This window comes from Erpetoichthys calabaricus, chromosome 8 (genome assembly GCF_900747795.2).
Source record: "Erpetoichthys calabaricus chromosome 8, fErpCal1.3, whole genome shotgun sequence".
NCBI lineage: Eukaryota > Metazoa > Chordata > Cladistia > Polypteriformes > Polypteridae > Erpetoichthys > Erpetoichthys calabaricus.
In genome coordinates, this window is record NC_041401.2 from 46,407,652 (window position 1) to 46,423,930 (window position 16,279).

The following is a 16,279-nucleotide window of genomic DNA, read 5'->3' on the forward strand; positions in this document are numbered from 1 at the left end:
AAGAATAGCTGGAGTTGAGAAATTCTTTATATTTTGTTTAATTTGTTTAAATTTTAAGGCGGTAGAAGCTGTATGTAATGCAGATACTAAGCACTCTCTGGACAGCCTGTGTCTGATAATTTGGAATATGGTGGCTTATATAAAGCTTGGAATATCCTGATATGGTTGTTATTATTATTGTACAAATTACGACGTTTCAAGGTGAGGTAAGGATGTTTTGAGGCAAATAGTTCTACTCACCAATCCTGAAACTGGAAAGTGATGTTAATTATTACTACTACTACTTATCATTTGGATGACACCCTTACCCAAGGTAAGTAACAACATTTAAGAGATACAATTGGTTTAATTTCTCTTGTTTTTCCAATTGGAGTACAGGCAGGTGAAGAGACTTACTTATGGTCACCCAGCGTCGATACTAGGATTTGAACCCACAACCTCTGGGTTTGAAATCTAAAGCCAAACCGCTAGATGATTAGCAAATGCAAGCAGGAGCTTCACTGTACTCTGTACACTAGATATAATAATGAGCTTTTAAATCACCATACCTGTATAGATTTGTGAAAAATTAGGATTATGTTTTAGTGCTATTTACTGAAGTTGCCTAAGTAAAAATGACCATTATTTTTTATGAATATATACATATTGCAGTTAGGAGACCCAGATACGCTTCCCAGGTCCTTCCTGCGTGGAGTTTGCATGTTCTCCCCGTGTCTGCGTGGGTTTCCTCCGGGTGCTCCGGTTTCCTGCCACAGTCCAAAGACATGTAGGTTAGGTGCATTGGCAATCATAAATTGTCCCTAGTGTGTGCTTGGTGTGTGTGTTTGCTTGGTGCGTGCCCTGCGGTGGGCTGGCGCCCTGCCCGGGGTTTGTTTCCTGCCTTGCACCCTGTGTTGGCTGGGATTGGCTCCAGCAGACCCCCGTGACCCTGTCGTTAGGATATAGCGCGTTGGATAATGGATAGATGGATGGATGGATATACATATACTTACACCCTGATTTTTAGATGATTTCTGCCGGGACAGGCTCCTGTCTCTTTGAACCTGAACTGGAATAAGCAAATCTAAACACTGGTAGATCAGTAGGTACACATACACCCTCACATCAGTGCTTTGCCTAGTTGGATGAAATACACGGATCCCTTTATTCAGAGTATCTTGCTTTGGATTTGATTTGAATTTGATACACTTTATTAATCCCCAAAGGGAGTTGTCATTTTGCATGATTGGCATCCATTTCAAAATAGTCTTTAATTTTACAATCAACAGATTTTTCAAAAGAATGGGCTTTTATTAACTTCATTGTTGTTGTGATTTTTAAATTTGATGGTGTTCATGTTTACAATATTTAGAAGTGGAGGATGAAGATCTTGCTACTGTATATCTCTTAGTAATGCATCACTATGTCAAACAAAGCCTTTGTTTAGGGCCTGTCGCATATCAGTAATTGACTAATAGGTACTCGATATTGTAGGGAGCCACTATTTTAGTGTTAGTGGTGCTGGCAACATTTTATGTGTATAAGCAACAAAATAAAGCCTTTTTAAAAGTTGTGCTACATATCAGTTAGCCCCTGTTCTAAAGTGTTGCCAAAAGTACATTATAAGGGCTGTGTTAAGGTCTCGTTACACAGCACTAAGTGGCTAGTAGATGTCCCTGGACTGGAAACCAATTTATAGATTGCATTGCTGCCTCTGCTCAAGTTACTTAACCTGCTTATTCCTTTGTTGTATAAAATATTGCATTTCACACTGTAATATGTGATACTGGTGTGTATAATAGTTTTTTAATGTAGAAATAATTCTGTAGTTCTGTTTTAAAATGTCGCATAGCCTGTGCTTGAACAAGTGGCTCTGTTGCAATAATATTCTGCATAGTCCACTAGAGGGAGCCAGGCTTCCTTTTCTAGATCAATTCTCTTGTTTAAAGATTCAGATGAAGAGCCTGAAGCTACTGCGTGTAGTGTAATAGGATGACTTTGGCTGACGCCTTATCTGATTCAAAATAATTTTGTTTCTTAACAAGTCAGCCTCATGTATATTTTTTAGCTCTGTGCAATGCAGTAGGTCAAATTATAAAAAATAGGACATCATGATTCTCACTACTGTCTCACAGCTTGGTCTTTTTCATTTCCCCCCACAAGCAAATACATTCTGGGTTCTTTCTACATTCCAAAGACATGCACGTTAGGTTAACTGTTCACTTTAAATGTCCTGAGGTGGATGTGCACTGAGATGGACTGTCCAGGGGTAAATCTTATTGGGTTAGATTCTGACTGAGCTTGATCCTGTAATAGGTGATTCAGAAACTGAGGATTTTCATGCTTTCAGCTCCATAAAAAAGGCCTCTTGAGGTTTAATTCTAATAGTATAATTTACTGGTTTGTAACATTATTTGGTTTGAAGAACTACTTAATTTGAAAGGCAATATAACAAGGGCAAAATAACATTCTCAAAGATGCCTTATCAACTTTAGAATCGCAGGACCCCATCTTGGCAGCAATGGGACAAGACATAAATCAGCCACGGAAGGGATGCTAGTCAATCGTAGTGTCCACTCATGTATACACACATACCCATAAGGCCACTTTATAATCACAATCAACATAACAAAGAAGTGAAAACCAAGTATCTAGAAGAAAGCCCACATAGATACAAACAGAACATGCAAACTACATACAGGCAACAAACAAATACAGGATTTGAAGTTAGGACACTGTATGTGTGTGCTGGCAGCAACACTGTGCCATCTCATTTAACAAAGACATTAAATATAACTTTAGTTCAGTAAATAGTAGGGCAGCACAGTGGGGCAGTGGTTGGCGTTCCTGCCTCATGGATCCAACATCCTGAGTTCCCTTCCTACACTTGCTCATTTTCAGTTTGCACTTGCTCCCCATGTCATTGTGGTTTTGTCCAGGTCCTCTTTTCCTTCCAAAGACAAACCTGTTAGGTTAAGTGGTGATGTCAGCCATTTGTGAAATTCGGTGTGTGGTTGTGTGTGAGTGAACCCTGCGATGAACTGGCACCCTCTCCAGAAGTGTTTCCTGCTTTGTCCCCAATGCTGCCAGGACAATCCTGAGCACACTACTCCCAAACAACCTACGTTCCCCCGATTATGAGAATGTTATGTTTTAAATGCACTAGGATATCCAGCTATAGACAGAACATAGAAATAACAGACATGAACCTTTCACTTCTGCGACTTTGTATTTGCTACTGTTTGAATTAAAAATAATCAATTTTTTGTTAAAAAATATATATTTTTTGACCAATATTTCAGTTACTGCATACATGTGACAATATAAATTATGTACATATTTGAGGTAAATATTCAGTGACGAAAAATGGGGTTAATGGATTTTGTTTAGCACTCAAGCAGAGAGTTTCTTGTGAAAAACGCTTCCTTTTTCCGCCCAAGATGCAAAGAGAAGTGTCATTTCATTAATTGCTTTGTGAACATTTGTAATTTATGCATTTAACCCTTTGAGAAGAATGACCTAATCATACTCGTGAGCTCAATTAAATATGCCTCTATACTGTCATTGTGCATCTCAGTGAGTAAGCAACCTGAGGTGAAGCAGCCAAGATTGTTTTTCACAGAAGCCCGATGCGGCTGCTTTACAGCAAAACACTTCAGTTCCGTAAATTGCATATTCAGCTCACAGCTGACACTGTGTACTCTGTGAAAAAGCAAAAAAAAAAAAAAAACTGTAATTATATCTATACCCATGGTTTCAAAGAAATCAGAGAAATATTTGCACCAAAGCAAGCCTGAAGGTCCTTGTGTCTAATCAGTAGGAAGTGGGATTGCTTCAGCCCTTTGCTGCAGCTTGCCAGTTGGCACCAAATTAGAAACGGCAAGGGGGCGGTCTGTCCTGATATTCTCTACTGACAGGAACCACTGCACGAAGGCTTAGGTTACATCATGTGACATAAGGCTGGAGAGGCAAGATTTTCTTTTCGGCCCAGGATGCTGAGGTCTAACATTTCTGGTGCTAAAATAGCTGCCAGGCCAGGTGCTGCTTCACTCACAGCATTGGGTTTCATTTACAAAACAGTCTGAATAAAGCCATCACATTGTAAACAGAAAGTGCTACATCATATCCCTCTACAGTTAAAAAAATAGACATATATATGTTTGTGCTTCTCTTTACAGGTTATAAACAACAAAAATACTTCCACAAAACATTTCTTTCAATGTAAACAGCAGCACTTCACATTTTGTCATACTCAAGTACAATTACAAGAGTTCCTCACCCTCATCACCATCACAACCACCATTATCATTACCATCCTCATCTTCAGAAAGGTTTAAAGCTCAGACAGATGAGTGTTTTTCCCCTTCTCTTAGCTGTGAATACAGAAGATTATTGAAATTAATGAAAACATTTAGTTAAGAAAATCTATCCATCCATCCATCCATCTTCGTAAGCTGCTTTCTGAGGGCAAAGTCTTAGGGACTTGAGAAAATGCGAAGTAATGCTGCAGAAAACCTTTTGCTAAAGAAATTGTTGTATCATGCAACATATGTGATGTAAAGTAAAGAAAAAATGTCTGATTTGCAAAATTCATATTAAATATGGTAATGAAGAGATAGGTTAAGCAAACAAGGGAAAACAAAATATTAACAGTATCAAAATTTTATAATGATCTAAATTTAATAGACTATACCATGCAATATTTACGTGTTGTACACCACTGTGAAGAGTTCAGTTTAGTGCAGCCTAAAGCACACATGCACGTATGATTTTAAAGTTTAAAAATCACATTCCTTATGAAATCTAGAATACCATATATATATATATATGGTATACACCAATAAGAAAATCAATTGTTCTCTTTGTCATCACAGACATGATTATGGCAAAGTTAGCTCCACTTTCAGGACTTACCATTTTCCTTTGGTTGCTTAGGCAGAAAGTGCAAATTGGTCTTGGCACAGAGTTATTTACATTTGTGGCACTCTGTAAGATAGCCTGATACTTTAAACAGGGCTGCCCATCCAAGCAGTCTTCTCCCAGAAGGAGGATATTGGCTAAATGCGAGATGTAACTCGAAGCCAAGCGTAGCGTCTCAATCTTCGAGAGCTTACGGTCTGCCGGTTCAGTTGGAATAAGGGTCCGGAGTGCTGTGAAAGCAGTGTTCACGCTATGGGTCCTGTCTCGCTCCCGGGCATTTGCGGCTTGCCGTTGTTTACTGAACCCTGTCAGTCTGCTTTTCCTTTTCCGCTTCCCTTTGCCATCCAGCTGACTGCAGCCACTGTTGGACTTGTCAGAGCTTTCACTGCCACTTTCCAGTTCATCTAGGTCTGAGGTGTAGCTGTCAGGGTGGACACCCTTTTCACTCCCAGTAGACTTCATTTTCCACCTGAGGGTCAGTATGGACTAAATGTATTCCATGGCAGGCAACGGCTTCCCATCACTGTAGCCAGAGTGAAAATAGCACCTGGGACCAGCTGCTGCTGATCCGGTGACCAGCGTCCACTCCATCCTCTGACAGTTCAGCAGGCCATTTTTTGAATGACTGAGCCTTTTAGGCTCAACCATGTGTCTTCTGTATAAGGAAAGAAAGGTGGAGCTGGACAGCACCTGTTCAGTTCTTAGCAGTCAGTGTATATATATAACTTGCCATTATATTGTACAACCAAACTTTAATAAAGTCTGTTTTTGTTTTTTTGGAGCAGACAGCAAAGTGACGGCTTCTGTTCTGACAGATCTGCTACACATCTATTAAGTTACCCTCCATTGTGATGTGTTTTACATGCTGCTAAACTGGCTCTAAGCTCCATTTATCGGATATCATTTTCTACAGATTTATTCATGTCTTCTGTCCAGTAGAGTTCCCATCTAAGTGAAAACTGCAATTAGGGAATCTGATTTTTCTTTTAATTTCATGCATGCTGAATTCATTCTTCCTAAAAGGCACTTCTGCCAATACCAACACCACTGCCATTTGCTTCCATTGCAGAAAACTTTTCCAGTTTGTAATGCTTTACACATTTAATACTTTCGGGGAGCCAACTATGCTGCAACTTTAATTTAAATGCTGAATTTTCCCCCGGCTTTACCTGAATATAATTAGAAGTTCAACCTTTATAGCTGCTTGCTTCGACTCTCTGAAGCCTGCTGTTTTAATTTTAATGGGATGCAAGTTGCATATTCTTTGCAATTTACATTAAACAGAAATGAAAAAATGTGTGTAACTACCTTTGGAGAAACATTTTGCAACTTTTGATATAACTGGAAGTTCAAAACACTGTTCCTGAGAAATAAGTGTGATACCATTAAAAAAGAAATATATGAAATGAAAAAATTATTATACATTGCCTATAAAAACACTATATCACTATGCCATGACAAAGCATCAGTAAAATAAATATCTTTGCTCATAAGACTTCAGTAATACCCTCAAGTTCAAGTTTATTGTGACATGTACAGTGAAATTCTTACTGTCCAACATGTAGCATATTGCTGCTCTCCGGCACAAAAGATCAGCTACTACTGCTAATTAAATCTGGACCTTGAACCCTCTAGATTCCTCCTTTATCCAAAATTGATTTTTTTTAAATAAACCGAAAATCTTAGAGGTACTGGGTAATTGTTGAAATACTTCAGTGCTAAAAATGAGTGAGGAGAGACCTGATCAGTAAGAGAACTGGAATTTATTTTGATTAAAGAGCAAAAATGGTTACCTAACAGAAGGATTTAAAAATATATGCTATCTAAGAGTCAACAGAAAATATGGAATGCTCAACAATCAAACTGAAGAAATTAAATATATTCTTAAACCTTAAACTTGATGCATCCTTTCATATGAAATTGGCATTATGATGATTTATGCTAATGAATCACGTCTGTTTGTATTCTTGGTATGAGCCAGTCTGGGCAATTGAGTGTGCCATGCAATGGGCTGGTGTCTTCCTGGGGCTGGTTTTGTCTTAGATCAGCAAGGTCAAGTGATAACAAAATATGTATAAATATAGTACACACACACCATGCCTGTAAAAGTATTCATCCCTTGGATGTTTTCATGTTGCACTGTTATACAACATCGAAGCACAGTGGATTTAATTTGCCTTTTTTCCAACACTGACCAACATAAAAATACTCCTATGTCAACGTGAAAACAGATCCCTGCAAAGTGGTGTGAATTATAAACATAAACCACAAAGTAATTGACTACATAAATATTAATATGACCCACTTAAAGCACCACTGGTGCAGCCAACTGAATATAGTGATTGTGCAAGAACATTAGTGACAGAAGACACCAAGACACCTATGAGAACCCTGAAGGAGGTACAAGCTACAATGCTTGAGATTGGAGAGATTGTGCAGACTGTTGAGTGGGAGCTTCACCAGTAACAGCTTTATGGAAGAGAAAGAGAAATCCACTCTCAAAAAAGAGAGCTGTTATGGCTGCCAAAGGTTCATCTTCTAAACACTGACTTAAACAAGGTGAATACTTATGGGATTGATTGTTTTGTGCTTTATATTTGCAATCACTTTGCAGAGATCTGTTTTCACTTTGACATTAAAGAAGCTTTTTCTGTTGATCAGTGTCAAAAATACAAATGAATTCCACTGTGATTCAATGTTGTATAAAAATAAAATGCGAAAACTTCCAAGGGGGTGAATACTATTTATTAGGACTGTAGATACAATCAGCGGCCATTTTATTTGGATATAACTACATTCATGCCAAAATAAATGAATTTCCAAGGGGTATGAATATCTTTTAATATTCTGTCACTCAGCCGGAAAATGGTGGAGTGCCCTCTCAGGGTTGGGAACGAGATCCTGCCTCAAGTGGAGGAGTTCAAGTATCTTGGGGTCTTGTTCACGAGTGAGGGAAGAATGGAGTGTGAAATCAACAGGCGGATTGGTGCGACATCCGCAGTGATGCGGGCTCTGCATTGGTCTGTCATGGTGAAAAAGGAGCTGAGCCATAAGGCAAAGCTCTCAATTTACCGGTCGATCTATGTTCCTACCCTCACCTATGGTCATGAGCTGTGGGTAGTGACCAAAAGAACGAGATCGCGAATACAAGTGGCTGAAATGAGTTTCCTCCGCAGGGTGTCTGGGCTCTCCCTTAAAGATAGGGTGAGAAGCTCAGTCATCTGGGAGGGGCTCAGAGTAGAGCTGCTGCTCCTCTGCATCGAGAGGAGTCAGATGAGGTGGCTCGGGCATCTGATCAGGATGCCTCCTGGACGCCTCCCTGGTGAGGTGTTCCGGGCACGTCCAACTGGGAGGAGGCCCCGGGGAAGACCCAGGACACGCTGGAGGGACAATGTCTCCCGGCTGGCCTGGGAATGCCTCGGGATTCTCCCGGAAGAGCTAGAAGAAGTGGCCGGGGAGAGGGAAGTCTGGGTATCTCTGCTCAAGCTGCTGCCCCCGCGACCCGACCTCGGATAAGCGGAAGAGGATGGATGGATGGATGGATGGATTCTGTCACTCTTTAACTCAGTTGGAATCACCATTAATTTTACTGAATCAACTTGCAAATTAGGTTTTATTTTTGAAACTAGCATGTCAGCTAAAACCACACAACAAAACTATCCAAAACATTTTTTTCCATCTTAAAAATGTTGGACGATTAAGATGTTTTCTAAATATGCAAGATACTGAGAAATCAATTAATGCATTTATTTCTAGCTGGAGTGACTACTGCAATTCATTATTCACTGGCTGCTGAAATCATTATTTATGCAGCTTTCAGTTAATTCAAAATGCTGCTGCAAGTATTATTTCACGAACCACAAAATATAAATATGTAATTTCAGTTTTCAAGGCCTTACAATGGTTCCCAGTTAAGCTTAGGGCTGATTCAAAATTCTTCTTTTATCTTAAATGGCCATGGCTGTACTTACTTATCAGCACTTATCATTACTTACATGCCAGAACGCACATTGAAAACTTAAGATACCGGCCCACTTAAGATCCCAAGGATTAATAAAATAACAGTGGGAAGTCGAGCTTTTAGTTACAGGGTCCTGAAGCTGTTGAATGGTCTACCTGCTATTATAGAGATGCCCCTTCAGTCTCTGCTTTTAAATCCAAGTTGAAGACTCACTATTTTAGTCTAGCATACCCTGACTAGAGCTGCTGATTAGCTGTGCATACTATATTCCTGTTTGTTAGTCATTTGTACAGAAATACAAGTGCCACAATATTTTAAACAGTTACTAACCCTTCTCTATACTGTTCTTCTTCTCGGTATCTGGATGTGGCACTTGGTGCCAGTGCTCCACTGCCAGGCTTCTCTATTGCATATGTAGCAGTCATCTTGAATAAATAAGCATTGGAGTCATCAGATGGAAAGATTCACTCATCAGATTGGACAGCCAGCACAGATTCCACTAAAGAAAACCAAGGAGCAGGTGTTTGGCAGAGGTCTTCAGGATTATGACTATATTTTTGACCCACTTTAACAATTTTAGTCTCCACCATTGTCAATTGGCCATTGTTCATCAATTAACTAATTGACAGATATTGTTGGTTTCTATGTATATTTAAGCACTTTCTAACTTGTTATTTGTGTGTTTTAACAAATCTGTATTAATTTCAGTACCAGTTCTATATTATAACTGAGACCAGTGAAGAAGGCTATAAAAACAATAAGTTGTATTGTATTGTAAGGGCACTATATATGATTCCCATTGATCCACTGGGGGATTATAAGGAAAATCACCCGAGGTGCTTACAGGGGCAAGCCCAGTCCTGTTAGATCCTCTTTGATTAATCCAGAAATATTTCAGGGCTGGGAATTAAAACGATTAAGTTGTCATAGGTCCAAGGAGGTGGGATTCAGGTGCGGAGTACAGACTATAGGCAAATGGCAGTGGATGATAGGAAAACAAAAACTTCAGGAAGACCAGTGTTTTTTGTGCTTAGTCCTCTAGTTATATTAAACTGCTTTTAATTATTTAACAGCAGAGCAGCACAGAATAACATGTCAGTTTTAGAGACTTCATCTCTTTATAAATAAGGACATGATGTCTTATTCCAATCTTGATTGAATGCTCCATGTTGCACAATTTAGCCTGAGCATGACTTTATCCTGTCTCTCATGGTTTCTTGCTGTACGATAATAAAAATTCTGAGCATTAATAAAGTTATTTTATTTATTAAAATAATTTTTATTGTCCTAATATACTTCTTAAATACCATATATACTTGCATATAAGTCGGGTCTTGAAAACCGAAATATCAATCATAAAATCAGACCCCGACAGATTTTATTTTATTTACATTTTCTTGCTTCCTCCAGTCTTGCACCAGTTTCTCAAATGCATCAAATTTTGTTGCAGCAGCGCAGTTACTAATTTCTTTCACCACTTCAATGACTTTAAAAACCAGCTTCTTATTTTCTTCTGATTGAAGGCTCCATCGTAGATAAGGGATGCTTTTACGATAAAGCTGTATGAGGGTGTGACATACAAAAAACACAAAACAGTGCAAACGTCGCTTCGGAATAGTTTGGGTATTACCGTGTGGTCACGTAGGCACAATGCACAGAAAAAAAGGCAGTGTGCTCCATAGTTACTCTCTCAGGTAAGCATTAGCATATCGTAATCTCTTGGACCAATAACTTGAGTTTTCCACATTTGACTTATACGACCGAAAATACCGGAAATTATATAGTAAAATCAAGCCCAGACTTATCCGTGGGCAAACTTAAACGCGAGTACATACAGTATGTTTCATCTTCATGGCTCTGTTGTTTGTTCCAGTTCTTTGTAATCATTCATTTTTCACACAAGGTATCATAGCCATTCACATAGAGAAAAACAGACATAAGGAATACAGTAAGTTACCAAGATGTATGACAGTCACCTGGGGCCTCATGCATAATGCCATGTGTAGAATTTACACTATAACATGACGTAAATGCAAAAGCGGAAATGTGCTTACGCACAAAAAAATCCAAATGCATAAATCTGTGTGAACGCCAACTTCCACGTTCTTCCGCTCCATAAATCCCAGTTAGCGTGAAAAGTAACGCATGTGCACGCACCTCCTATCCCGCCCCAACTCCTCCCAGAATTACGCCTCTTTGAATATGCAAATCAATATAAAAAGCCCTTAAGCTCAGCCATCTGTGAAAAGGCAATGGCAAAAGCAAGAGGGAAAATAGAAGAATTTAAGTGAATACCAGGTGGAGGCAAGGAAAAACTTACTATTTGTTGGTTTAAACAGTCGTATAAACAACAAAAGGAAGTTGATCGAGTGTCGGAGAAACTCGAAAGCTCACATTCACAAAGTCGCACAGTGCCAGAAATAAAAAAGAAGTTATCACATATCAAAGTCACCGAGAAAAGGTGAGTCATAGCCCACCGTCTGAGTGTCATATGAAAGCTTATTAGGGTACAGAGAAAAAAAAATTAGGCACGCAGTGGGAAAAAAGCACAAAATGTCAACTTTAATCTCGAAATTTCCACTTTAATCACATAGTTTATTTTGTCATTAAAGTAGAACATTATAAACTTCATCTTCAAATCATTTAATTTACTAGTTTCTCAATCCCATCGTAACTAAAGCAGCATGTTAAATGCTTTGTTTTGTATTTGATCTTCTATGTGCTCTACGTGTGTGAATCACTACGTGCTTCTGGGCTTTCTCTTCCTCCGACAGGACACAGAATCCACTACATTCGTGACATTACATCTCTCTGAATAATTAAAATACTGAGATGTATACATGATATCATTTTCATGATGATAGGAGTTAAAGCATGCTGTTAAACATGGGATCATGGTGGCGCAGTGATTGTTCATGTCTCACGCAAGATGCTTGCTGCGCCATGCGCAACCTTCAATGAAATACTTTATTGTAGCAGTACTGTGTCTTTCAAATGTACTAACCTCCAATTCCTGTCCTTACTTTTCTTTCTCCAAATACCCAATCGCCACACAATCAGCTCTGTAATAGACGTTAAGCCATCTGTAAGCTTAGAACACCGATTCTTCAAAACTTTTAAGGAACATCAAAATATCTTCGTAGTACATGTTTAATTATCCTATCCATCTATCCTTCCAGTGTTGTGTCAGCACCAACAAGAATACAGCGTGAGGCAGGAACAATCCATGTACAAAGCACCAGCAGCTCGCTAGCGCTGTGGCACCGTGTAATTAAACTTAAAATTTTATCTGTATAATATAATAAACATATTTTGCTGCATTTCATCTTTAAAATGATATCGTCATCATATGTAAATACGCACTTTATAAAGTGGCTCAGATTGAACAATATTATAACTGTATCGCAAGTTTACAGTGAGGTAATTGTACTTATAAGTACAAACAGTTCTATAAGGAGCACTTGATGGACTGATTGAGTGCGTTTATAGTTCTTGGGATGAAACAGTTTCTGAACTGTGAGGTCCGTACAGGAAAGGCTCTGAAGCGTTTGTCATATGAGAGCAGTTCAACAGACAGCATGGCTGAGGCAGCGTGTGTTAGATGCTGTATACCGATAATTGCTGTGCAGCTGTGATTCACACTCAGATAAAGTGATATAAATACTCCAAGTGGTGCAGTGAGAGTAATATGGAAAAAGATGATCCGATGTGGCAACACCTAATGGGTGCAGCTGAAAGAAGAAGAAGGTACAGTGAGAGTAACAACACTAAAGCAGTTATGGTATTTGGAATAGTTTGACCATTCTGTGGACCATTATATTGTTACAGGTTAATTATAATCAGATGCATTAAACTAATAAACAATATGCAGTTAATTTCAGTCTATTTATAAAGCCGCGTCAGGGATGTGGATCTAAAAAAGAATGGGTAACCACACAGCAACAGTAGCACTGCTTTGACTGTGGGTGCAGCCAGTCTGCAAAACCGAGCGGAAAACTTGCATACGACAGGGTATGAGCTACCGTGAAAATGTGTGTGGCTTTACGCCAAGTTTAGGTTTTATACATCACGATTTGAACTTGGAAACGTTCTTATGCAACATTTTTGTACATAATTGTTTCCTGGTTGGCCAGGAGACAGAAACATACACATGAAGCATATACATTGTGAGGGTATACCCAGCTGGCAAGATATAGCTAGGACAAGATCAATGCTGTAAATGGCACACAGCAGAAGAAAGTCCTGCCTGACAGAGATAGACCTGCACTTGCAGGGAGAAGCAACTCAACATGCCAGTGTGGAAAGTCAGGGACTACTAGACCTTGCCATGCATGGTGATTTGCAGGTTTATGGGGCAGGGACACTTGCACAAGTAAAGAGAAAGAGGTACCCTGGCTAAAAACATGTAATTTCAGAATTGTAGGGGACAGATAAACCACTGGATGCCAACAGAGTCAGAGAACAACCAGGTTAACCTTCAGGGTGGTAATAGATGATTCATCCTTTAGAAAAAACATACAGGTTGTGGATAGTTTTGTACCCTAGACCTCTGGCAGGAGGCAACATCATCTCATGGCTGCAAGAGGGCACATGTTCCCAAATGAGAACAAATGGGATAGTATTGTCCCGTGTCACTAATGCTACCTATGTGATCTAGCCCCTTAAGGACTAATGAAGAAACCAAGTGCATAAAAATACATTATATCAAACCTAAAGGATTTGGGTTAATATCCAAAGGAAAATCTACAAGTGGGAAAACACATAGGCAGCAGCTTCCAATCTGTAGTCTGGACTGAATGGTGATCTACACAATCAGACAAGCACTTTGTGCCATATTTTGGGATCAAAACCTAATTTCCATCCTCTCAAGATAAGAAGGATGCCATCATACCTACAAATTATACTAATTATATACAAAGGCAATATATGCTTAAGATGAACCAGCAGTTTAAATAATGAAGTTCACTATACAGACATCTAAAAAAACAGCACGTAACCAGTTTCTGAAAAATAATTTAAACAGATTGCTAAATTGACAGATCTTCAGCGAGTCAAAGCCAACATACAACAGGCAGCACCACCTGAGATTATCCATTTTACAAAGTCAAGGTCCCAAAGGCAAGGCAAGCTGCCAACAACCCACCCACCTCCTGTCTTGCATCAAGCTTCAGACTGGGAAATGCAGGTAGACTTGAAGAAGAAGCTTATTTTTCCAGAAGAGGTGGAAGTAACCTCACTCCATCCAGACATGGTTCTTCTATCCAGGAGTACATAAACTATAATGGTGGTCGAACTAACAGTACCCTGGGAGGACAGGCTAGTCATCTCTCACTAATTCAAGAAGGCCAAGTACTATTATTTGATTGATGAAGCTCTAGTCAAAGGATGGCATGCAATCTTATTCCCCATTGAAGTTGGCTGCCGTGACATCCTGGCAACATCAGTGTGGTATTTCTTACAGAAGATCAGTTTGGAACCTAAATCCCTGAAGAAAGCCACATGGGAGATAGCCATGGCAGCTCAAACCAGCTGCAGATGGTTGTGGCTGACAAGAGCTTGCATTTGGAACCTGTTTGCAAGTGAGGGCTAACTTAGCCATTTTTGCCCAGCTGAGGAGAAGCATACAGGTTAAGGGGCAAAATGCTCCTGACCCTGAGGTACCCGCTGAAAATTCACAGGGTTTCCAAAAATGCGTATGCGCTGATAAGACACCATCAAGAAGATGAACGTGTAGCTCATGATTTTAAGCAGCTCTAGTGGTTACTGCTTGTAGCAAAGCATCTTCAATGTTTACTTCACCTAAGCTATTTTTATTTTATAGAGCCATATTGGTGGTCAGCACTAACACGCCAAAATATTACTTAATACATGGTAATATAGTTTAAAGGAGTATGTACTGATTTCCAAAATGGGATTAGTACCATTACACTGTTTTGGGTTCATCAGAGAAAATGACCAATCATCCTTCCAGCCAGTGTCTGGACTTGTCTATATTCAATTCAGGGCTCTGCAGACTTGAGCCAATCCTGGCAGCATCAAGCTCAATGCAGGACCCAAGCCTGAATGGAGTGCCAGTCCACTGCAGGGCACTCTCACACATGCAGAACATTCAGTCACACCAAGACAACCATCTTAACAAGAACATCCTGGCAATGTGTAAACGCTCATCGATACGCAAGGAGAACATCTGAAACCCAAAAAAACTTGGCTTGTGAATCCCAGCTCCTGGAACTGTGCAGAAGCTGTGCTACTCACTGTGCCACTATGCCACTCAATTACAAATCCTTTTATCTGAATTTGTCAAACTGAGTGCAGCTTGTGCATTAGAGATTGTTTACTTTGTTCTGAAACTTGAGACAGCAAAGTGGTAAGCTGTCAAATAGGACTTAGAGGCAATGACATACTTCAAAGATAAAAAAATAATCCTCCTTAATGCACTTTATATTGTGCCATTTCGGCACTCTGAGATTGTTTTATCCTCTTTTACAATTTTAATAAAGCTCACATCATTTATAAATTCATTGTGTTGTTAATTTATGAAGAGTTCCCAGGTAGAACTGCATATACCTTTTATCTGAATTAAAATGTTAAAATAATAAGAAAAAATAAGGACATTTTAGTTTAATGCTGGTATGATATTTCTCTAGCTGGTGCACTATGACCATAACAGCCAAACGGGGAATCACGGTTTTACTTTTAATCTGAATGATTTCTAATCCTCTTCTAAAGACCCATAGCCATACTGCTAGGGCCAAGTACTTTTTATCACAGACATGTGCTGAGATGTTGTAGAGTCATACACAGGATTTACCCGAAATTAACTTGTGAAGTTAATATGAAATATGAAAGCTAAGGATGTGATCTAAGCAAAGAAATACTGAAAGCTGAAAAGAGTTTGTTCAAATAAAATATTAGCACAATGGACAGTACACGAAACAGTGTTCCTATTATGAGAACTGCATTAGGAGGATACAGCTTTACAAAGCATGTTGTAATAATAATACAGTCCACATGGAAAATTTCTTGTTACAGAATTACACCTAATAAACAATGGGTTTGGCATTCATAGCATTGTTACAACAACAGTATATCTATTTATTAAATATCATGCAATTTAGCAGATTCCTTAAATTAATAATACTAATAATGTTGCAACTCCAACAAGAATAAAGTGTGAAAAGTATGTACTGTAATGCATGAATGAAGCTTAATGTAAACTAAGATGGAAAAAAAAATTGTGAAATGATCTGGGGCATTGAAATTGAAAAAAAAAAACCTTTTTATTATTTTAGTAAAGGTATTGTTTCTGACATGGTGGTTATCATTGTTAGAGTATACAGTTGGCTTGTACATGGTGCCGGAGAAATTTGGCCTTACCAAAAAGTTAAGTTAATCATGAAATAAGAAAATTAGAGAAAG

At 38.9% G+C, this 16,279-nt stretch overlaps 1 protein-coding gene across 1 annotated transcript; it reads right to left on the minus strand.

Annotated features, from left to right (window-relative positions):
- Positions 1-1,666: 1,666 nt before the first annotated feature.
- si:ch211-246m6.4 (transcription factor 15) lies at positions 1,667-5,479 on the minus strand. The gene is made up of 2 exons (XM_028808170.2): positions 4,894-5,479; positions 1,667-4,352 (listed from the first exon to the last, which is right to left on the minus strand). Exons 1-2 carry the CDS (start codon positions 5,359-5,361, stop codon positions 4,320-4,322), a joined length of 501 nt encoding a protein of 166 aa, XP_028664003.1. The 5' UTR covers positions 5,362-5,479; the 3' UTR covers positions 1,667-4,319.
- Positions 5,480-16,279: the final 10,800 nt, after the last annotated feature.